The following is a 25,181-nucleotide window of genomic DNA, read 5'->3' as shown; positions in this document are numbered from 1 at the left end:
TGCCTAATGTTCCCCCTCACTGGCCTAGAGGTCAGCAGATGACCGATAGACATCCCCACCAAATTCCAAATCGTCCACCGCATCGATTGGGAATCGGTCCCTCAGTTCCCAGAGGAGTTCCGGAGTTTCCACCAACGATACCACGCCAGGAGCGTGCAGCACCTCCCATAATTCTAGAGGCAAGTAAAATGGCAGACGCGGAAAATCTCATCCGCTTATAACGATGTTTAAAGGGGCACGCATTAGAATCAGTACGGAGTAGACTGCTGCTTCCTTCTAGCGTCCCACAAGTCATCAACACCCTGCGAACTTTGTACGGCAGACCCGAGCTTCTCATACGGTCGCTCATCAAGAAGGTTCATCGAGCTCCAGCACCTAGACACGATCGACTTGAAACGGTAGTGGAATTCGGATTGACCGTACAAAACCTCGTGGATCACTTGAAGGCGGCGAAGCAATTCCTGCATTTGGCTAACCCGATGCTGATGCAGGAACTCGTAGTGAAATTACCAGGATCGTCGAAAATAAAATGGACGGTCTATAAAAGCAAGCAACAGTATGAAACATTGGCGACATTCGGTGACTTCATGGGAAAATTAGTGACGGCAGCAAGTCAAGTGTCTTTTGATCTTCCGGGCTCCAGCCAAAACTTCAAGGGCGAACAAAAGAGGTCCAAGGAGAAAGGTATGTTACAGACGCATTCGTCGCTTCCGGCTTCTTCCTCTGTCTATGCAATCCAGTCATGCGAACGAGAGAGACATCGATTGGCAGATTGTCCATCAAAAGGGATTGTGTCGAACTTGTCTCAACAGTCACGAAAAGTGGCCTTGCAAGTCCTAACAAGGTTGTGGGATAGAGGGCCAGAAACATAATACACCGTCTCAACCATCAACGAATATGTTTGCCAACCATCTCAAGCAGGGGCACGGTCTCTTTCCTATGTTCCGTGTTCTTCCTGTGATCTTATATGCGGAGAAGTGTATCGAAGTTTTCTTTGCATTCATTGACGAGGGATCCTCAATCACTCTTTTAGAAGAGACAATCGCTGATCGTTTTGGCGTGTCTGGGCCATTGTAACCATTAACATTGCAGTGGCCGGGTAAGGTAACCCGTGAGCAACCAGGGTCACAACGAGTGCAGTTGGGCATATCGGGGAAAAGTAATGATAACCGTCACAAGCTGTGTCAAGTTCGCACGGTTAGCTGTCTGGTGCTCCCTTCGCAAACATCGAGGTACAAGGAACTCTGCCAACAATATCCTCATATGCGAGGGCTTCCGTTGGAAGATTATGATCTAGTCCAGCCAAAACTACTGATTGGTCTGGACAATCTTCATCTGGGCGTTCCACTGTAGCTACGTGAAGGGAGGCCAACGGATCCGATCACTGCCAAATGTCGCCTAGGCTGGAGTACGGGACTACTTCGCCCTGGAAGATGTTGGTGTTACTAGGAACTACGAACCCCTGGAGTCAGAAGAAGAAATGCGAGCGAGAAAGATTCTGGAGTAAACAACAAGACGAACGGATCGTGGTTTCGAGACCGGTCTTCTATAGCGGGACGAGAATCCGGATTCCCGGATAACTATCCTATGGCAGTTCGTCGTCTCCAGTCATTGGATAGGAAACGTATGTGGTTTCTTCTGTTAGGAGTCGTCGTAAACCCGAAGAAAACGAACAAGGTACGGCTGGTTTGGGACGCGCAGCGGTGGCGAATGGAGTCTTTTTCAACTCTAAACTTCTGAAGGGACCAGATCTACTGACACCTTTAACAGCTGTCCTCAGCCGCTTCCGCCAGTTTCCCGTGGTCGTTTGTGGTATCAGGGAAATGTTTCACCAACTGTTGATTCGTATCCAAGACCGTTTGGCGCAGTGCTTTCTTTGGCGAAATAGTCCTTCCGATCCAATCTAGGTTTTTATCATGGACCAGCTTCTGCACAATACGTCAAAAACCTCAATGCACAGGAGTTTGCCGAACTCTATCCACGTGCGACCGCTGCCATAGTCAAAAACCATTAGGTGGATGATTATTTGGACAGCTTCATGACCGTCGAAGAAGCTGCGGAGGTCGTCAAAGAGGTAATACTGGTTCACGCAAAGGGAGGCTTCGACATCCGCAAATTCCGCCCGAACTCAATTCAACTTCTTCGTGAGATAGGAGAACTTTCTGCCGATGAACCGAAGACTCTGATGCTAGAAAGAGAAGGCACTTCTGAATCTGTACTTGGGATGAAGTGGCTCCCTAAAGAAGATTGTTTCACTTACACGGTAAATCTACGAGAAGATCTTCGTACTATCGTGGATGTAACACACGTTTCCACCAAGCGAGAAGTGTTGAAGGTTGTTATGAGTCTCTTCGATCCACTGTTAGCTTTTTCTATTATATATTGAATAAATTAAAAATTCCGCGCGTTTTGTGCAAGGAAATGCGTTCCCTAACACAGTCGCCGAATATTGATACCGAGCACGTAATCCTACGTCAAATCTACGATCGTGTCTTGGCTACAACCTCTTACTTTTTAAACTCAAAAATTCAAACAAATTTTCAATCTTTTTTATCCAATATGTGGGTCTCATGGCCAAAGCCACCCAATAACTTTCGATCTAATGGCATTTAAAAACTTCTTCCAAAAAATCAAATTTCAAAGTTTGGAGACAATGAAAAACAAAAATATAAGATTTTGAACTTTCGAAAAAAAAAATGTAAATGTCTCCCCCTTGGATACGCCACTGTAGTTCTCCTCATGCATGCACAGGATCTCGTGGGTTGCTTCGATTTGATCCAGGCAGAGGCAGCGCCGCACTCTGTGAGACAGCGTCAGACGAGATTAATTTCACTTTTATTAGCTTTTGCGGTTCCGTTTCTGTTGCATCGCGCCGCCCTCACGAGCGCTGGCTGTTTCCGACATTTGCATACACCAGAGAACCACCTTTAAGATGTGCAGAAAAAAAATCGCGATTTCCGAAATGTCACTTCGTCCGTTCCTTTCACCTATAGTACCGGCAAGACAGCAGCAGAAACCTTTACGCGAGGTTTCGGTCATGTTCGATTTTATTGCGTGCAACTTTTATCAAATTTCACGGAGTGCCGCCGCTAGGGGTTTTGGGTGTGCTTATATAAATCCCCTCGCACAAATCGCAATGGGGTGCAATCGACCCAGTGACATTTTATAGCAATTCAAATACAAAAAAAAAAACAGAAAATTAAGACATTTTACACGCTTGCACGGATTTTAATTGTGCTGCACGGTTGCTCCAAATTCATCGGTAAAAGTCGTTTCCATTGATCGACCACTACTGCTGGCGTTAAATGCTCGACGGTCCAGAGATGGATTGTAAAACTTTCGAAAACTGATCTGGTTCAATTCGAAAAAGTTACAGTTGAGTAGTAAATTATCCACTCTAGGTTATACTGATATCTACTTAATTGTGTTGATACATTACAATGAACGGATACAGTAGTGTTCCTTTTCTAGTAACACCTAGAACAACCTGATTTTAGAAAAAAAAAATCTATGTTCAAGACCTTAAAATGTTTTCTATATTTCAGAAGCATTTAAAATTTTTAGGAGTGTTAAGACACATTCTATATGTTCAAAATATTCCAGGCCGCTCAATTTTCCGAATTAGTTTATCTTAAAGATCTTGAATTATGGTGGTCTTCATTCTCTAAAATGTATCTTGGAATCTTAATTGTTTTTTTTTCAATATGGAAATTTGAAGTCCTAGACGCATGCATTCTTGTTTTTTGATTTATCCATCTTGAAAGATTTTTTTCGTTGTACAATGATGATATTTTTTTTCTAAGATTGCGATCTAGAAAAGTTGTCCAGGTACCAGAGCTACGAAAGTTTGTTTTTGTTAAAGAAATTTTATATCCGAGATCTATAAAACCGATTGCTTTAAAATTGTCAAAGTCCGAGATTTTGATTTTTTTTTTCTCTGTGCCTCAGCGACACGATCTGAATCTGAAGAAAATAGTGAAGATTGCGGAAATGGAGGTTAGATTTGGACCGTGTTCTTGCTTATTTAATTAATACTGATTTTATAGATCAAATTTCTGGGATCTTGAACCATTAGTTTTATTTTAAAGAAGGATAATACATATTTTGAAGTGGGTCGCAATCAATGAAAGATTGGAACCATATCTTTTCGAGCAATAAATGTCACTATCGATCACATTTTTTTTCAGAAGAAGTTGTTTTGGTCAGTATTTTCGTTATTTTAGTCACTAAACTCACTACTGTTATATCACATACCCACTACCCAGCCCTGCAATCATGTTAGGCTGACCAACTGTCCGAAGTAACAGTCAAGCACCCAGCATTCCAAACTGTACATTGGACACATTTTGACCTATGATTAACTAGTAGCTAGATTTGTTTACATTTGTTACTTAGGTCCTTTTGAAAATTTACACGAGACTTGTCCCCCTAAATTTGCATTCTGTCCACCCATTTCGATTTTTCACTGAGTATTCGAGCCTAAATTAGCTCAGAGATTTTCCAACATCGTCACGTGAGGGTCGAACGATGCAGGAAGGGTCAAACTCAGGCCCGAAGTTGCCGAGTCCAATCTTAAATTTGCAACAGGTGACCACGTAACGATGATCCTTCCTGCAGTCGAAGACGAGCAATCAGCTTCCTAAGTACGGTCTGCCTACCAGCTGACTTCTTAGCGAAAGTATCTAGAGCCTGCTTGATTCAACAGCAATGATTTCGGTTATATCCTAAGCCTAGATGTAATTCTAGGGCCAGTTCAAAACAACTACCTACAAGCAATGTTCATAACAAACAATGGTTACTAACCTGTTCACAGCGCAACCAGATTAGCACTACATTACGATAACGTAGTGGACCGCCCAGTTTGCATCCGCCCGACAATGCACGCTGGTCCTCTAAAATGCGGCTCAATGGCTGGCCATCCTGCTGGAACACTTCAAGGGCCCTGCAAAGTGGAAAACATGAATAATAGATTATTTTACAACTTTACAAGAGTGATAAATTAATGCTCTGTAGTGTATGTACTCAAGAGGGACAGCCCAACGGCAATGGTTATTAGAACTGTACTACAAAGCTTTAAGAAACGTTTAAACACTACTATTAGTGCTGCTTCTGTCACCCGAATTCTTCATATAGCAGGACTAACTGGGAAAAATTGGGAGACGAGCAACTCAGTCGGACATGCTGACACCCTTTTTGCAACTTAAGGCTGTATAATGAGGATACTTGAAGTACTCTAGCGGAACTATCAACCTACCCTCTTCAGACCTTTCTCTGAATAATCACACTAAAGCATTTCCAATCAACTTGGTAAATTAATTTTTCAAAAATAAATAAATATACCGGCCAGCCTGAAAATAATGGGTTGGGACATTTTTTAGACGAAAACAATTTCTGACACCTAAAAACTCTCCAAATCTCGATTAGAGCCGCATTTACGGAGATAAATCGATTTAAAGATTGTTATACCCGCCAGTGAAAAAGTCTTGACCTCTTGAACAACTATGCCGAAGACAGTAACTTTCTATCTGGTTGGGAACTATTGAGCACCAAGCAATAGGCTTTGATCTCCTGAAATACTTTGTGAAAGACAGTAACTTTCTATCTGGTCAGGATCTCGAGATATATCACATGCGAGAATTCCACATGTATACTAGTGCTACGTATAGAGAAAATTCTGAACTACTGTCCGCCAGCGATAAGGCTATAATCTCCTGAACAACTTTGTCAGAGACAGTAACTTTCTATCTGGTCAGGATCACGATATCTTCCATGTTGTAATCAATTCAGCCAAATCCCACGTAGTATGGTCACAGTTTTCTCTATTAGGTTTTGCACCGTCGGGGTTAACCTCAATCTGATGACAGTTCAGTGGTACTGTTTACGTGAACTTAGTCGATTTTTTCTTGGGTAGATTTTCTCGATATTTTTTCAGACTGCAGTGAGATGTAAACCATACTTCTGCAATGTTCACGAGCAACATCCTTTCAACGCGCTGTTCCTCGACAATTTTCAAGTTAAAATTCGGAAATTTTAGAATTTTTTTTCTTCGAAAGAACGACTAAGTGCTTGTAAACAGTACCACTGAATTGTCAAAAAGGTTCAGCCGATTAACACTGAGTTCATTTGTGACGCCACGCTGCAGTACCTAATTTCCTATTATCCGCATTTTTTAGGTGTTAAATGTGATCAAAGTTTAGCTTGTATAGATCAAAACAAGTTTTTTGAGGAATACTCGTTGACTTAAGATCGATTGGTAACTCAGTAACAAAATAGCAATGGAAATCTCGGAGGGTTAAACATTATTCACTCTTTGGGAACTTGGGACTTCAACAGCACAGGCAATGATTTGCTAATAGGTTGCCAGCTATTGTTTATTGTGACTGGAACATAACTGTAAAAATAAAACTAGAATTGGAAACACTGATTATCAAGATAAGAGCACGGCCAATAACAGTAACCCAAATTTGAGTTTCGTTCACTCAGATTTGGCAAAAGTGCAGGAACGCATTGTGTGAGTAAACTGATTTTACTCAGCTGTGAGTAAGTGTGTGTGTGTGTGTGTATTCCATCTAACCCCCACTGGCCGGCAGTGGTATTATGGAAGAACTCTCCCTACAATGTCGCATTTATGGTCATTGTAGACAGCTTTAGTCCGGGAGTTAGAAGGTGATAGCTCTATTGCAGATCCAGTAACCCATTTCAGAATGTCTGGAGAGTCACGCCCATTCCGAGGTTACTTTCAATTACAATAAGCCCCGCATGTATGTATTACCTCTATCAATAGGATATAAGTATTACACACACACTTCCAGTTTCAAAATGTTCTTTTGAACCTGGCACGTATTTAGTTTATTTATTCATTTTTTTTTTTATAATTGTGGAAGGTGTTTGGAATGGTCTCACCATATTAATTTGCTGCTCCAATCCATGGGTTCCATAGGTTTGCTTTTCTCTACGCTTTGCATCTCATTTCGTGTGTCGCCTAGAAGTAATCAAATAAATCATATGAGTAGTCTCGCCGTTGCATTATCTAATGTGTAGATTTTGGTTTAATCGTGTGATTATTTTGAAAATATTTGTAATTAGCTTCTAAATAATAAATTTTTTGTAATTGTTTTTGTATTATACATTTATCATTCCATACTACAGTACTAAAATAATATATGTTTCAAGAAGATTCATTGCTTATTTAACTTATTTAACTGAGCCGAATGACTTCCCCTATCTTCCGTAGTGGTGTGGTTGTAGTCGACTATAAATGGCGATATTCATATCAGTAGATTGAACTTGGGCGTCGGAAGAAGAATGTCGTTTCTGTCTGGTGTCTTCATACTCGGTGGTAGATTCCAATCGTTATATCAGTACGGGGAAAATTGGAACATCATCTATGAAAGAGCGTTGATGATGAAGAACGCTGTATGAAATAAACTCCCACGTTGTAGGAAAAAAAAAAAAAAAAATTAAATGCGTATGCGTCGGACCCACCTGCATGACAAACCATGAGCATGTGCACCATCTGCATCATAAACAATGAGCACTCACAACAACTTTACTAGTGTGCATCTCTCTCTCTCTCTCTCTCTCTCTCTCTCTCTCTCTCTCTCTCTCTCTCTCTCTCTCTCTCTCTCTCTCTCTCTCTCTCTCTCTCTCTCTCTCTCTCTCTCTCTCTCTCTCTCTCTCTCTCTCTCTCTCTCTCTCTCTCTCTCTCTCTCTCTCTCTCTCTCTTTCTCACACACACACACACACGCACACACACACTGCTTCTTCGTCCTTTTTCAATAATATCACCAATCTTCTATCCCTGACTCTGATTCTTCTTCACCACCTATTGTTTTATATATCTCCTCGGGTTGTTTTTTTAGTTTATCCTTATCTTTCACTATTCTTTTCCAGTCTTCATCTGTTACATTTGATAAACTATCCTTATCTTCTCTAATAGAATCATTCTATGTTTTTGCTGGTCTCCCTATCTTTTTCTTTCTACATCTAATCTTTTCTATTATTTTTAATGGATGTCCTTCTGGTCTTCTCTGTATATGCCCCCAATAGCTTATTCTCATAACTCTAACTCTTTTAACTGCCGTCCTACCATCTAACAACTTTGAAGCTGTTAATCTACCTTTGGGTTTCTCCCTACAATACTTGATTATTTCTTTTAGAATCTGCATTTCATACCTAGTGATTGATCTTCTATTTCTTTTAACTAACGCTATTACTTTAAGACCGTATGTTATTGCGGGAGAAATAACAGTTTTATACATTAGTTTTGCTAAGCTCCATGGTGGCTTGTATCTTCGACAAAATTCGATCATTATTTTGCTACTTCCTACCGCTAATTTACACCTTTTTCTTGTTGTCTGTGGTCTGTCTAATGTATCCGATAGATATGTTCCAAGGTATTTCATATTATTTGTTACCCCATAATCTTCTCCATCTATCTTAATAACCTTTGGAATATTTCTGTCTGACTTTGGCTCTCTTATCATAACTTGACTCTTATTGTTATTTATTTCTAATCCTACTTGTTCTAATTCTACTTTTAGTATCTTCACTATATCTTCTACCTTTTCTAATGTTCTTGCTATAATAAGAATGTCATCTGCAAATACTAAAATTATCGGTAACTTATCATTATTCAACTCTAACAAATTAACTCTAGGATATTTCCTACATTAGTACATCTTGAATTATCAGTATAAATATATAAGGAGATAATGGGCATCCTTGTTTTATTCCTTTCGCCTTTGTTCTCTCCTCCGTGCAAATCCCATCCCATAAAATACTTGTTTTCTCTGCATTAAGTGCCTGTATTACTCTATTGATAATATGTTTTGGAACTGATAGTTTCTGAAGAACCTTAGGAACCGATTCGATCCTCACATTGTCGAATGCTTTCTTTAAATCTATTGAAGCTACAATTATTGTGTCTCCACCGTTCCATCTTTCCTCTAAACATCTCCTAGCATAGAACATTTGATCATCCGTGGACCTGTCTTTGGTGAATGCTGCTTGATGGTAATCTGGCTCTCCTGCGTACTCCTTAAGCCTCTGCATAATCCACTTTGCATAAATTTTGTACCCTAGATTACACAGACTTATCCTTCTAAAATCTTTTGTTTTCTTTGCTCCTTTACATTTTGGGATAGGTATTTGTATTGATTGCTTCCACTGATCGGGCATGCAATTTGTTTCCCACACCTTTCTTATTATTTTGTATAATTCCTCCTCTGTTTGTTCGTTGGCATATTTCACATATTCATTTTTTATTCCATCTTGCCCTGCTGCTTTTCCGTTTAGTAAATTTCTTATAATATTCCTTATTTCCTCCCTACTTGGTCCTTCCGTTAAGGTTTCTTTGTCTATTTCTATCTCAATTGGCTGACCTTCTGTTAATTCTAATTCTTCTATCCACTTTTTCATCGGAATGTTTGGCTTCTTAGGGTCTCTTATTCTCATAAATTGCTTCAAAAATTTGTACGATCTCTTTATCCTCTCACCTATCTCGTAGTCCTGTATTTCGTTATAAAATTTAAAAACTTCCTTTTCGTTGTGCTCTTTAACTTTAGCTGCATACTCTTGCCTCCTCATATTCATGTTTTGTCTGTACCATTCTGTATTCATATCTCTTTCTTTAGCTAACCTCATCTGTTTCCTTGCCTTCATAAGATTTGTTATCGCTCTTTTTCTATTGGGAGTCAATGGGCTTTTGTTTTCTACTAATACCTTTTTCGCACTAATTGTCACCTTCTTAGTAAATTCTTCGTATGCTTGTGTTATATCTAGCTTTTCCACCTCAATTGCCTTTAGTTTATCTAGCTCTTCTAAGTATTTTTCATGTTTTTCATCACACTGTAATACGCTAGGCTGTAATCTTTTTTTTTTGCTATATTTTTCCTACCAATTTCCTTGCTTTGTTCTGTATATATGCCTATCTTTATGATCTTGTGGTCACTCTGAATTTCTGTCCAGGCTGCTCTAATAAATTTAGTTCGTATTGTTGTTTCTTGTGCTATTATAACATGATCAATCTGTGATGATCTGTTTCCATTGGACCAAGTAACTAATATTGACTCATCAAATCTCATTGAAATAATGTTCATCCTATGAATCTTGAGAAAATTTTTCATAAATTCTCCATTCTCGTTTGTATTTATATGACCTATAAATTTTCCTAGCCTGCTTATTTCTTCTTCATCTGAATCTTCTTTACCTATTTGGGAATTGAAATCTCCTAAAATAATTGCTCTTTTCTTCCTGGGGTGTCCATTAATGAGAGATCCTAATTGAGCGAAAAATGAGTGAGCATTTGCATTTGGTGCATGTACATTTACTATCAACCAGTCTTCCGATTGGTTCTTGTATTCCATAATAGCTGACATAATGTTTTTGTCTACATCCCTTGAGTCCCTAATCCTTATTTTCCCTTCCTTTCTAGTTAGAATTGCTAACCCTCGCATATTATTGGTATTATTTCTATCTGACATTGTCCAGTTATAGTGTGGTGTGTTTATTCTACTTCCCTGAACATTTGCTTCTTGAAGAACTGCCACATCTATACCCGCGTGGTATATTGCTTCATCAATTTCTAACCTTTTTTTCTTTTGGCAACATCCTCTGACATTTAGTGACCCAATGCACTCAGCTGTGAGTAAGTGAGGGAAAATTGTGACGTTGACGTTATTTTAACCCAGCTGCTCGACTGAACGACGAGTAACCTTTACTCATTGCTTAGAATATTATTATTCTCACTCTGGAGTGCGTTTAACTCATAGACCTAACCTATATTGGTGCAATGGGATGGATTTATTTGGAATTCCTTAAGGTAGTAACAAATTAGAAAGAGATTTGTGTTTATTTATTAAAATTTAAACGAATTTCGGTTGCATTAAACAGAACTTCAGCAGGTGAGGGACCATGTAGCGTATTTCTTCGGTTGTTGTCACTTCGGATTCGGATCGGTGACCACTTAGTAGCTTTGCCACCGAAGCGGGGTCTACTTTGGCCGTAATCTTCTCCATCTGTAATCTCTATCGTAAAAAGTGTATCGCTAAAACTCTCAAACTTTTCCTCAAACAAAACTTGCCAAACTTTCAATAAACAACAAAAATTCTTTTCCTTTGAACTGATGCAATCTTCTGACAGCTTAGAAAACGAGAATAATACGATTCTAAACATTAGTGAAATGTACTCAGTTTTGTGTATATCTGGCTTACTCACGAGGTGAGCCAGAATAACTCATCACGACGTGGAAATCCACAATTTTCCTCATCATATTGACAACTGAGTACAAAAAACTCTCTCACTGAGTTACTGTTATTGGCCGTGCTAGCCAAAATAAACTGCTGTCAAATACAAATCGCGCAACGAAAAGATTTCTCGATGAACATTTCAAATTAAGCTGAACATTGCATTAGGTCCTTAGTAACATTGATCGATTCTCTTCGTCGATTTTCTCTTTATATATTCATAACCGTTTCTTGATGTGTTTGTCGTATTAGATGCTGGATAACAGCTTCTTTTATTGATCTGTGTGCTGAAAATACCTGGAAATGTCTTTACATGGCCGTGGGAATACAAAGAGAAAATCGACGAAGAGAATGTGTCAATGTTACTTAGGACCTAATGCAATGTTCAGCTTCAAAGGAGGTTCTTATCTAGCGTCCAAAGCGTCAAATACAACAGGGAAAGGTTTTGCAGCTGAGTTATTGACGAAACAGAAAGTCGATGAAGAGAATCGATCAATACAGATAGGACCTTTTGAAATGTTTATCCAAATATATATGCGAACCATTACTTGACCTCAACAAAAATGGTTGAAAATTGTTTATAATCCTTGCTTAACTTTAACTGAAATTTAGATGGTTGGCGGGTATAAAAATCTTTAAATCGATTTATCTCCGTAAATACGGTTTTAATCGAGATTTGGAGGGTTTTAAGGTGTCAGATTTTTTTCTCAAAAAAATGTCCCAACCCATTATTTTCAGGCTGGTGGGTATAAAAATCTTTAAATCGATTTATCTCCGTAAATACGGCTCTAATCGAGATTTGGAGGGATTTTAAGTGTCAGAAAAAAATTTCGCCAAAAAATGTCCCAACCCATTATTTTCAGGCTGGCGGGTATAAAAATCTTTAAATCGATTTATCTCCGTAAATACGGCTCTAATCGAGATTTGGAGGGTTAAGGTGTCGGAAATTTTTTCGCAAAAAATTGCCCAAACCCATTATTTTCAGGCTGGCAGGTATAAAAATCTTTAAATAGATTTATCTCCGTAAATACGGCTCTAATCGAGATTTTGAGGGTTTTTAGGGGTCAGAAATTTTTCTCGCAAAGAAATGTCCCAACCCATTATTTTCAGGCAGTAGTTCAGATTTTTCTCACTGACCAGATAGAAAGTAAATGTATTCGGCAAAGTTTTTCAGGAAGTCAAGATCATTTTGTTGGGTGACAATAGGTCAGAATTTTCTCACTATGCGGTGCTAGTATATACGTGCCTTTCAATAGCTCGAGATCTTGATCAGCTAGAAAGTTGCTGTCTTCGGCAAAGTTGTTTAGGGGGTCAAGACTTTTTGACTTGTTAACAGTAGTTAAGCATTTTCTCACCACGTCGCGCTAGTATACATGTACACTTCTCGCATATAAAATATCCTATGTTCTTGACCAGATATAAAATTACTGTCGTTGGCAAAGTTGTTCAGGATATCACAAATTTTTTGCTCGTGGACAGTTGTTCAAAATGTGAAATTCTCGCCTGTGATATATCTCGAGCAGTGCTGAGATTTGTCATTGTCATTGACAGACTTTCGCGCGATATTGACAAAATTGTTCGTCACATAGTCACTGACAGACTTGATCCTCAAAAAAACCTTCGTCAAAATCTCATTCATTTTTTCGTCAATGACAAAGATTCACCTGGTAACAAAAAGTGTAATTTAGTACATTCTGTGTCACATTATTGTTATCCAAGTAGCTCAGGACGTAGATACTTGTTCACTGAAATGGATCCATGTAATTGTTTTGCTCAAGTCAACTAATTTCGTTACAAATTTAGCTAATAAACAAATCTGCACATGTTCGTCACTGACACCATTGTCATTGACAATTGACATGGTTTGCCTTGACTATGACTGTTAGCTCAAATGAGTGACCAAAGTAGAATTGTCAATATCACCGTGTACTGTCGAGATTTTGCAGCACTGATCTCGAGATCCTGACCAGATAGAAAGTTACTGTCTTGAACAAAGTTGTTTAGGAGGTTAAAACCTAGAGTTTGTGAGAAAATTCTGAACTACTGTTCACCAGCCAAAAGACTTTGACCTCCTGAACAACTTTGCTGTAGACAGTAACTTTCTTTCTGATAAGGATCTCGAGATATAGCATATGCGAAAAGTGTACATCTATACTAACGCCACGTGATGAGAAAAATTCTTAACTAATGTTTACCAGCCAAAAAGGCTTTGACCTCCTGAACAAGTTTGTCGAAAACAGTAACATTCTATCTGGTCAGGATCTCGAAACAAAATTTAGTGTGTACAAAGGAAGGTTTCAAAGCGATCGGCTCAAGTCATGAAAATACCGCTGCGATATTGACAACCGCGCCTACAAAAATGCCACCTTGCTCTTTAAACAAAATTTGTTTACGTTGCTTCTAGCTGAAATGTTCTTACCTCTCACGCAACAGGAATTTAAATCGCCTATAGTATAATTGTATTGTACGTACGCAAACTGACGAAGTTACACCCCCACATACAAGGTTGACCGGGCTTGTTTTTGCTAACTGACACATATACTGCTGATAATTCCTTAGTTTTATGTTCATTGATACAGTGTTGGGGCTTTTTCTCTTGTTTCCATCCGAAGCTCCAACAATTTTCTGTCATCATTTTATTTGCTAACGTGGATGAAATTTGAATGGAAGATCCGGACGCAGCCAGTTTTTTTTTCGAATCTCTCTCTCTCCCTCTCTCAGGCGGTTTTATCTATCGAGGCGCTCTCGTGAGATTTTTCATGCTTTGCTTTTTAAGTGTGTTGCTGCGCGCTGATGTGCGTGTGCGCTGCAGCCCCCAGGGATTTAAAGCCAATATGGCCGGTTTATGGACGCGAACTTTTTGGCGGGAAAATGATGGCCACAGTGGCGTAGCAATACATCGCACACATAAGCAAAAATTAAAATCAAGGCCCATCGCGATCACGGACGGTTATATGGTTACATACGCGTCGCGACAGACAGACCTCGAACCGGTTCAATGAGTTGGAAATAGGTGCTACTTAGAGAATTTGTCGTCTCTTTTGTTCTTGCGCTGACGGAGTATGACGTCAAACTCGGTCATCCATTCAAACAGCGGAGGGAACAAAAGAGACGATAAATTCTCTGGGCCTCACCTGGTTACATCTCTAATTGGAACCGCCGGGTTACTGTGAGAGTGGAAAAGAGAGCGAGAGCGTGAGTGTAAAAATTACACGTGATGACACATCACATCTTATTAGAAAAAAAAAAACAGCGCCTGCTATGTAGGTGTAAGTATATGTTCTGGTGGGGTGGGATGGAAGAGGGTTAGATCACTTGATCATGTGAGAATGTGTTCGTGAATCTCTGCCCCTGTAACGAGTAGTAATAATAACAACAATGACATGGTTAATAAACATACATGAATCGCAATGAATCTGATAATTTAATATTTCTTGAATGGACAAAAAATCTGGCGTCGTTTTGGTTGTATGTAAATACGTTTGTAAGTGTGCGTGCGGATGTATGAATCAAAATTTGTCGGATCAAGGTGAGTAATAAAAACCGAATAATGGTAACCCAAAAGAATGGACAAAAAATTCGATTTAGCACCAATTTCCCCGGGATTTGCGTCGCTTCTTCTCTTCAGCGTGTTCTAAACATTTTTTTTTTTGGAAAACAGAACTAATGGTCAAAATGAAAGAGCGAAAATAACATTAGGTTGCCAATTTTTGTTTTGGTTAGGTTAATCTTGATAACCGCGGTACGATGGAAAAATGCAAGCGTTAAAGACCCCAGACCAGGGCAGAGGAATTAGCTAGGCAAAATTGCCACGAATGCTTGCCGTTTTGCATCGCCATCTAGTGTCCTGAAAACAAACTACTAACATCCGATCGTTTGGTATGTGAAAGGCAATCCAACATGTCTAAACAGGTCTAGACACGACAACGCGACCGACCCGGTGCTATAATAAAGCAAACGCGAATGGAATGCCTCCTCTATGTGTATATTGGATACTTGCTGAGCAGCAAAAAGGGCATCCAAAGGGTTGTGGTATGTTGGTCCCGTTTCGATGATGATGATGATGATGATGTGGCGGCTACAGCGAACGTAAATTCTACGAAATGTGATACTTTTTCACGCGTCACTTGAAAAATTTGCTTAGCGTCCACTAATGTGCAGAGTATCTAGTCATTCTGTGTAATTCCTTGAATTTCGAATGACGAAGGACAGCTCATGTTGTTAAAGTTCATGGATATACGGAAGCTGAGAAGATTCCTGAAAAAATAATAATAACAAAAACAAGATTCTTCGCTTGTCGAAGGAGGCTGAGGATAATTATGAATAACAACGGATCAAAGAATGCCGTTTTTTGAAAACATTATGGGCCAAGTAAACCTTCAAACACATGCGAATGGCAATTCTTTCGCGATAGCGTCTGTGAATATATACATTGTCTAATTGCGTAATTCTGCTTGAAAACGGGTCTCAAATTTTCTAATTGTGCAATTCTATACTCATTCGATAGTTCTAGTTTTTAAAACTAACAAAATCGTGTTTTTAAAGGTATAGTCGATGGACCCTTTGGGGTAACGAACGGCTCTAATACTTTTTTTGAGAGCGTTAAATTTTGGCAAATTCTTGGATGATTCAATTCAATATAGGGTAGTGCCAGGTGCCAGTTTTTAACCCTAGTGGTTCTCTAATTGTAATTCTCTAGTAACAGGTGGGGCACGATCTTCAATAAAGCTAACCACACACTTAGAAATACCTAATCTTACACGTGACGGAATCCATCTTTGACATAAAGGATGAGACGTAAACAAACATGTCATGTAAAATTAAGTGCTCTGAGACTGGAAAGTTCGAAAGTACGTTTGATTGAGCTGAATTTTGCGTCTATTATGACTCAATTTTATGTCAAAATTGACGCTCGTATATGACAGTCTCAGAGCACCTAAATTTACATTGTTTTTTCTAAGTGTGCAGTTCATTTGCCTCGTTGACGACGTGGACACTGTCGGAAGAACGTTCCAGGCGGTGACAGAGCAGTGCACCGGGCTGAAACGTGAAACAGATAAGATTGGATTAAAGGTGGATACGTTGATGACTAAGTATCTGTTGGCTGGAGGAACCAGAAGCGATAGGGATGCTTAAGAAACTGGCAACATTGTACAGCAGGCGAAATATTCAACGTTACGCCCCAGCAAACGTAAAGTAAAGTAAAGTAAGTGGTCCTATCTTAAATTTAACAATTTATTTCATTGCAACATATAGCAGTTCCATACCAGCCAAAAAAAAGTTCAAACATTTTACTAAAAGTTTATGTTCTACGATTTTGGTCAGCTTTGAAGTGTCCATTCTATCCATTTCAGAAAAGTTAGCATTTTCCGTAACCATTTTAATGAAAAACATTCAAACAATACTCAAAGAGGATCATTTTTTGAAAAGGAATTATTTTTTCCATCAACTTTGTCTCAGACGTCATTTCGGTTGGAAGTGACGTTTCCTAGTTAAGATTTGTTGAAAAATATCGAATACGCCATTTTGACTTTTTTTTTTTTGCGAGATTCAAAGTAGATTTTTTTTTAAATCAAAAGTGAAATTGACCCATTTCAAACGATTATGCAAAGTTTCATGGAAATCGTAAAAGGTCGAATCTGAATTTTATTTGATTGCTATTTTGCCTGCAACTGATTATTTGTATTGCGTATATGCAGTATTTATAAACCTCTTAAAGTTAGCTATTTTCAGTTCTCTGGAATTGCCTTGAGAATTTCAGGACTTGTCCTTCAAAAATAGTTTCTAGAATCCCATGCAAAATATTTAGACTTAACTTTAGATTAGATTTGCTCCCGCTCTGTCTCCATGATTTCTTATGGATGTATTTGAAAAAAGTTTGAGTCTCATGAGATTAAATTTAAGTTTTGTTGTTCTAAAAGTATTTTTACACAACATAATTGGATACCTGTTGAGCAAATTTGCAGAACTAATGACACTATTTGTAAAATCAAGGTTATCGCGAGAATTAGGTTTCATTAACTTCTAGTTTTGTTCGAAAAAAAAAACTGTAGCTCCTTGTGATAACATCAAGCACTAAATCGTATCAGACAGTTATACCAACAATCAATACGAAACTAACGATTTTAAATTGGCTCACCACTTTAGTAGCCTATTGGTCCCAAGCAAACGATTAACGTACCCTATTCTAGTTGAAATTCTATTACTACACTATGTTTGTTTTGATTCGCTATGAAAGTTTGACAGATAACATCAGGGGTGTGTGGATTCATGCAGAACATGCAGGGGTGAGTGAAATAGCTTGGGACTGCTTGGGACCGTTGTTCTGGTACTGAGTGAGCCAAAAATAATAATGATTTTCTTCGGGACCCAGTGGTCTTAGAGTTACCTCTATGGTTATACCAAGGCCAGCTACGACATCAATAAAGCTACCTTGCGGTCCATTCTTTTTAAAACAACCACGGCCTACCATGTGTCCAATCCATTTGTAAAATTCAGTGTAAACAAAATCGGTCTAATAAATATTGAACTTCCGATCGGTATCATCGCAAAACAATAAAACCTTCAACATTTACGATCGCGCACCTGTTCGAAATCTTGTGCGGTGGAATCCCATCCATCCAGTTTTCGCTGATCAACCGGGTCAAGTTCTTCCGCCAAGGTCCCTACATCTCCTGCTCCTGTCGAAGTCAAGCAGTAAGGGTGTGAGTCTGTGTTGGTGAAACGAACATATTAGTCAATCGAACTAGGAAACCGCCGAACCATGTCGGCCAATTACCAGCTAAATATTATATTAGTCGTCTAGCGCGGTCATAATTTATCGAAATGGAGCAACCACGACCGACTGCGAGCATCCAACCAATAGCCGGTGTCTGTAAGCGTAACCGGAGAACTAATTGACAGCAATATTAAGACTATTGGCGAGTTTTGCCACCGCGCCGCGGCATCAGTTAAAAGCGGTTCGTGGCAGTAGAATATCTACTAAGGAGTTGGAGGTTTTTGGCAGCCGTCTCAAATTTTTGCCTGACTCATCATTACCATCGAGTCAGTTCATCATGGGACGATCCTCTTACACGGCATACCTACTTGAATCTATTCGACGCTTACCATGACGACAGATTGCCAACCGGCCGACTTGGATTAGAATTTTTCGTACCTACTCACACATTTGAGGCGGTGTCGTCGTTAGTTTGAGGTACAGGAATCCCCCGAATAGCGCGGTGGGTGGTGCCGTTCGCCCACAGTAATTTCTCGGCTGTCTTCCAACCAATCGAGCTGATTTTCTGTAGGTGACAAGTTTATGGGTGGCCTCAATAACATACAGAAAATCAGCTCAAGTGGATGTAGAACAGCCGAGAAATTGCGCTGGGGGGACGATACTATCCACCCCGCTATTCAGGGGATTCCTGCATTTGAAAGGAGAGGGCCCCGGGTGGCAGCGGAAGTAGAAATAAATGAGCGATGGTGTGTGGCGCGAGGTGCGAGATATAGCGAGAGGAACAACCGGTAGGTCGGTTCTATTTAGCCTTGAGAATTTTAAAACCAAGAAATAATATCGCACACACGATTACGCGATTAGACGTAGTTGTGAGCGCGTATCTTTCAGTTCAATTCGACGATTCGTATTTTTTTTTTCGGTGGTGGTTTCTGGTAATTGCGCCGCACAGCCGAAATAATCTGCCCATTGTAAACAGCATTGTCAGGCGACGCTTAGAAGTTGCATAAGCTCGCTAATCATCAGTGTCAAGTGGCAGGCTGGATGTTTTCCACAAGCTCAAACATTCTTCAGCCGTCACCCGGACGGTTCCGATGGGGATGACATAAGATGTGATAGAATGTTTACGTACACATAAGTTCTAGCCTTCAACGAACCGCCGCACTATGGGCCAGAAATTAAAATGTTACGACAAAATCAAGAGGTTTTTTCAAACCAATCGGCATTTTCTACTTCTGAAAATCTCCTAAATGAAGGAAATCAATAAATTAATCATTTGTCTACTACTCAATCATTCTTGATAGGTTTCCGAAATCAATGCTGGGGGTCATTTTGAATTTAAGTGTGTTTATTTTTTTTTAAACATGGTGATGTTATGTACGATACTTGCAAAAGAGCATTTCCTTTAACATTTTTGAAGGTAGACCCAGGCTGATCCAATAGTTTTCATATCAAAAAGTTTGTTTATCAGTTTTCTAAAGGGTAAATTTTCTTTGTTTTAATATAAAAAAAAAAAAAAATTGTTAATACTGCTATCGCTATCGATTAATTAAATCGATGTTCCCCTTAAAAGTAACGGTATTCCCAAGTACTCGACCTGGACTTCAGCCTTGAAATTCAAATTCTATGCATCTATTTAATTGAAATATAAAAGTTTGTTTGGTCATTAATGAAAAACATTGTATTTACCATTTCATAATTTTTTGACCAATTTTGTTTTTTTTATTAATAACTCGGAAACAGGCTGTGGAACTATGGCGTCTTCAGAAGAGTTGCTCATTTTATCAAGATAAACAACTTTTTTGAAGACATGAAGCTTTCACAATATCACAGAACAAAGTTAGATTTTAGCACCATCTATGCGGATCAGTTTCAAACTATCTGTTTACCCCAAATAGATAGTTTTCATGATAGATGCTTCATTCAAGAGCAGAGGGCAGCACATATTGGCTGAATAAAATTATCAGTAGAACAAACATTGTTCAGCACAAAAAGCTGCATCTTTAACATGTATTAGATTTTGAAAATATTTTCGATGACATTTAGATATTTTCCGAAATCTATCTATGTTGTCTTTCCCCTTGCTCAAGACATATTGGGTTTGTCGTCCAAATTGCATATCTGGCCCACTGTGCCCCCCCTAGCCGAATCTAGCAAGAAGGGTTTGACAACCTGGGCGAAGGTCTTCGTCGCCGTCGCCGTCGTAGTCGTATGATCACAATCACAAAACATTGCGTCGTTGTAAATCCAAACGGGACGAGACCCTTTACGAAATTTATTAAATTTCCCGTTGCCCTTGACTTTTTCGGTAATGATCTTGCCAGTTATACGACCACACCGACGCTATGGCGACGGACGACCATCGTGAGTGCGTGAATAAACGGCTCTAATTTATGGCGATCAACACGCACACGATGGTTGCTACAGGATGAAGCTCGATCGGAGTAGTAGGCCTGTCTGAGTGCGCGCATACGACGCCACGACCACACAATGACAGCAGCAAGAGCAAAGCAAGCGGGTGCGTGTATTCAAATGAAGCAGCAGCATCTTCCAAAATTTTCCATTCAATAATTTGCTTCAGTCGTCGCCCGCGACAAATATGCCGGTCTATGCCTACACTTGGACTTTAACAGGGGAATTATGAATGAAATAGACAAGTGGCGGATCAGTGGTCTATGCTAAAGCATTGTCACTCTATGTGGGGTGATAGTTTTTTTTTTTTTGGTTTTGAAGCATAACGAAGAAGACGTATGAATGATCACTAGATGAGTCTGCCACTAACGAAGCGTGATCGTAAATTCGTTTCGAAAATTTGATTGCTTTCCGTTGCGCAATCTGTGACAATTGTAAATAAACATAATCTTCGTGTTCTTCTTTCAAGCATTTATTTAACCCTCAGAGCCTTGACTAATTATCTGTAGAAGGTACACTTCCATGTGGAACGCCACATTTGTTGGAATGTAGACAGACAATGAATAAAATGCTAGCATATCTTAACTGTTCTTCTTCTTCGTCGTATTTTAAGCTTATTGCTTATCGCATAATTAGCTCGATTATATCACGATCGGAAAAAAGCATGGAATTCAGCATTTAAATAACTGCCAAACGCACGACTCAAACGCCAAATTGGTTTTAGAACATGTAATGTGTTCATTTATTATTCATAATGCAAATCATATAAAAATAGGCGAAAAATCTACTTCGGCCTAATCGCCCATTCCCGGCCTATCGAGTACAAAACATCACATATATCTATGATTTCGGCGTGAACTTGTCAAACAAACGTTTGTTACGATGCTTCTATTCAATAGCTGTAAGACGAAGTGTTGAAGAACGCAAAATAAGATCTCGAAAACAAAAGGCGCGCGCGAATACACTTTCCGTCTTTCCGTTCGATAGGACAAAGAGAATCCCAATGGCATTTCAATGGCTAATAGGTAGGTCCAAGAAAACCGGTAGGCCAAGTTGAGCCGCCAGAAGCAGTTTTGCATTTTCAAAGATAAACGAAGATTTCGCGACCCCTTATCAGAACTAACGGTACATATGGAAAGGTAAATACATTTGGAAGCCATCTGTAACATCCCGTTTGGTGCTAAACTACGCTAGATTAAGCAATACTAAGTGCGGGTTGTGCTTAATAGGCCTAATTGCAGCAGTTATTTGCTATTCTAAAGCAAAAAAATAATCAGTGGGACAATGTGGTAGCCGCGGCAGGAAAATTTTCAGAAGATCCGGTTTAGCAATCGAAGACAACATATCACGAAGACTGGCAACACTGTCAGAATTTAACGGACTAAACTAAAGCACCGCACTTGAGCAAAGGTTCAACCACAACACGGCCACTGATTCTAAATCAAATTTGAGTTGCGTTAACTCCAATTCGCAAAAAAAGTAGGTTACTTAAATATGAGTAAGCGTTTGCGTTGCGTTGACGTAAATTTGACAGTTAGACAATAGATTTAACTGTCACTTTGCCGCAACGTGTCCGATCTGGATCTAATGTGATCAGTCTTGTAAGCGGTCGCCGTAGTCGACACATTTTCTGTGATAATCGACTGCCTTTGCTTCCGACACTTGCAAAACAAACTATCAAATTACAGTACCAAACTAAAATGTCATATGAAAGGCTCTGTCATACGACATTGTCGCCGAAGACCGTCACGAATGTATGTATTTTAGTTTTTCCCATAATAAGAGCGACTGATGCTGTGCTTGTGTGAATTCTGAAAATAGCAAGCAACGATGTTCTAGTAATAGCATTTCTGATCAGAAAAGGTTTGATTTACACCAAATTGAGGAATTAGAACGAAATCACACATATCATATGATAGTTATTTGATAATTTTCTTTTTGCTTGAATGTTGTTCTACCGTTTGCGTTGTTTAAGAGAGACGACGGATAGAATATGAGAGTACGAAAACAAACAGACTGTCGCACAGGACAACGAAGCGAGTGTAGTAAAAAACGTCAACAGTTTCATCCCCTGAATGTGAATGAGCCCTTTAGATTCAGTGGCCGTGTAAAAAACAAGCAAATGAGCAGTACCAGGCGAAAAAAGATGAACCCATTTGTATGATACTTTGCGAAATTGGTTTGTTATGGGTAATGATTCACATTAATGCTAAAACTCGACCATTTGGGATCATGCAAAATTTTCAAAAGGCGTGCATGAAATTTTTCAAAAAATTGTTGTACGGAAATGGAATTTCTGATCAAAGACAAAATTGAAGAGACAAATTATGACATTCTGGGAAAAACAAACAATATTTTTTTTAAATTTATTTCAAGTAAAATTTAAAAAAAAAAAGTTAACAATCCAAATATTTCAAAATATCAAAATGTCTAATTTTTGAAATAAAAAATCAATAAAAATCTTATGGAAGATGCAGCTTAGATGTAATCATGGACGAGTGTACCCCATTAGGCATAAATACGTTAGGCATATGGACGTTAGGCATAGTGGACGTTAGGCATAATGGACGTTAGGCATAAAGTATTAGGCATAATGGACGTTAGGCGTAATATACGTTAGGCATAGTGGACGTTAGGCATAAAATACCTTGCTGCTGTGCAACTCTAGAAACCTGTTTCGAGCATGGTAAACAATGCTTAAATTAGGCTAAGCGTTGAATAAAAAATAATACAAGTTAAACAAACATAGTTTATTTAATAAGCACAGTTTGGAATCCATTATCGATTATCCATTATCCATTATCCATTTTATAATGAGTGACGTGAATTCTGTGACTTTTCATTCAATAACAAAAACACAACTAAGGTTGAATAAAACATGTTGAATGCTCATGAAATGAAGAATGGTGAATTCTGTGGTTTTTCATTCAATAACATTCAATGCCATACTTTTCGATACAACGATTCTGTTTTTGTTGTCATCATAACGAAAAGTAGCGGAACCGTCTGCTGATGTCAGGGAGCGATACTTCCATGAACAGTGACGAGTTGCCGAAAAAATCAAGGAACTGTGGCAAACCTACCATCTGTAACCCAGTACTTTGCCTGTTCAAGACTTCGCAAGTTTTCAAAATTAAGGCTCTTTCATTATTGTCACCGAAGTCAGCAATCAATAGACGGTCTCGATTATCATCCTTCTGAAATTCATCGGGTAGATTATGCCTAACGTCCATTATGTATAACGTCCTTTATGCCCAACGTCCATTATGCCTATCGTACATTATGCCTAACGTCCGTATGCCTAACGACCGTATGCCTAACGACCGTATGCCTAACGACCGTATGCCTAACGACCGTATGGGTATGTAATACCCATCATGGACACTGGAAAACCGAAAAAAAAATCGTCGACCAGAAATTCTTGTCCTACGATATTTGCAGTGCCTATAAAAAAATATTCTAAAAGTTTGCATTTCAAAATAATAAATTTATTTTTATTTTTCATGAGCTTTTTTTTTTTAAATAAATACAAAAAATAGGGTTTTTGATCTAATTTCCGTCCTACTAAGGACAACCCGCACTTTACCACGCTTTTTGGAAAGCGTTTGAACAAAACATGGAATGTTTTCATCAAAGATAACTTCTAAATTTATCCACCTTTCCATACGTACCGTTGGATTTGATAAAGAGTCAAACAATGTTGAGATATTATTAAAAATCTAACACTGCTTCTTGCTTCTAAATTCGTCCTACGCGTTTCAATTCCGTCCAAACGCATTGAAACGCCATTAGATTTACTTCGTCCTACGGATAAACGGAGAAAAAGGGGATGCGCTAGGAGCGCTTCTTTTGTTTTGAGAACAATGAGCGTAAATATGCATACAATGCGCTCTAATAGGATTTATGTCGTAGCTAATGAACTAACCGCATCGGAACAAACGTATTATTGTTTTGTGCATGGTGAAATCATTGATATTATTGATGATTTCTGCTCGATAGAACGGAAATGGGCGATTACGACGAAGTAGCGCTCTTCCCTACACAAGGATATTTTGAGATCTTATGGTTGCTAAATTTTATTATATTTCAAAATTTTCAAATTGGCTTGCTTGAAATTTTTGATATAATTGTAGCACGGAAACGGCATTTCTGATCGAAGACAACGTTGTACAACAAGCAAAAAATTTATTTAATTTATTTTAGTAAAAATAATAAAATAACTGTTAAAAACCCAAATATCTCAAAATGCCGTTGACCAATTTTAGAAACAAAGAAAAATAATAAAAAGCTTTTGGAAAATGCCACTTGGATGCAGTCATGGACACTTGAAAACTTACAAAAATCGTCGCCGACAAAAACAAGAACTTTTGGTAGAATTTTTAAACTTTTTGTTGATAAGCTTTGTTGTGATTTTTTTCACAGAAAATGATTTAAAATTTTCTCAAACATTGTTTTCTGAGTATAAATTACATGTAAAACCATTGTCACAGAAAGTTCAAAAAATTTACCAAAAATACTTGTCTTACGATTTTTATAAATTGTTTATAATTTTAAATATTCTTAAAGCTTACATTAAATTACTAAAATCATTTTTTTTTAGAAAAAACATTATTTTTCGTTACAACTTTGTCTCAGACGCCATTTCGATCAGAAATCATGGACGCCATTTTGAAAAAATTACAATTTCCAAAATTAGAAAATTTTAATCACTGTCCGTAACAAACAATTATGCAAAGTTTCATGCAAATCGGAGAAGGTCCAGTTTTTTTTCCGATTCGTCATTTGGCGAGGAATTGCTCAAATACGAA

The 25,181-nt window shown here is 38.6% G+C and overlaps 2 protein-coding genes across 3 annotated transcripts in view; one reads left to right on the top strand and one right to left on the bottom strand.

The window, feature by feature from the left end:
• Nucleotides 1-425, top strand: part of LOC135697194 (uncharacterized) — a 257,147-nt gene extending 256,722 nt beyond the window's left edge. The window contains exon 2 of the mRNA XM_065216825.1: nucleotides 380-425. The gene's annotated coding sequence lies outside the window, so the exon portion shown is untranslated. The remainder of the gene's footprint in view (nucleotides 1-379) is intronic.
• Nucleotides 1-25,181, bottom strand: part of LOC135697175 (tRNA dimethylallyltransferase) — a 408,062-nt gene that overhangs the window by 7,302 nt on the left and 375,579 nt on the right. For both annotated transcript variants that reach the window (XM_065216800.1, XM_065216799.1), the window contains one exon: nucleotides 4,804-4,942. In XM_065216800.1, coding sequence (XP_065072872.1) covers nucleotides 4,804-4,942 — 139 coding nt within the window. The remainder of the gene's footprint in view (nucleotides 1-4,803; nucleotides 4,943-25,181) is intronic.

This window comes from Ochlerotatus camptorhynchus, unplaced genomic scaffold, assembly GCF_037179485.1.
Source record: "Ochlerotatus camptorhynchus isolate MF236.1 unplaced genomic scaffold, CSIRO-AGI_Acam_v1.1 ptg000067l, whole genome shotgun sequence".
Lineage (NCBI taxonomy): Eukaryota > Metazoa > Arthropoda > Insecta > Diptera > Culicidae > Ochlerotatus > Ochlerotatus camptorhynchus.
The sequence above is the reverse complement of the archived record's forward strand: the minus strand, read 5'-3'. Positions and strand labels throughout refer to the sequence as shown.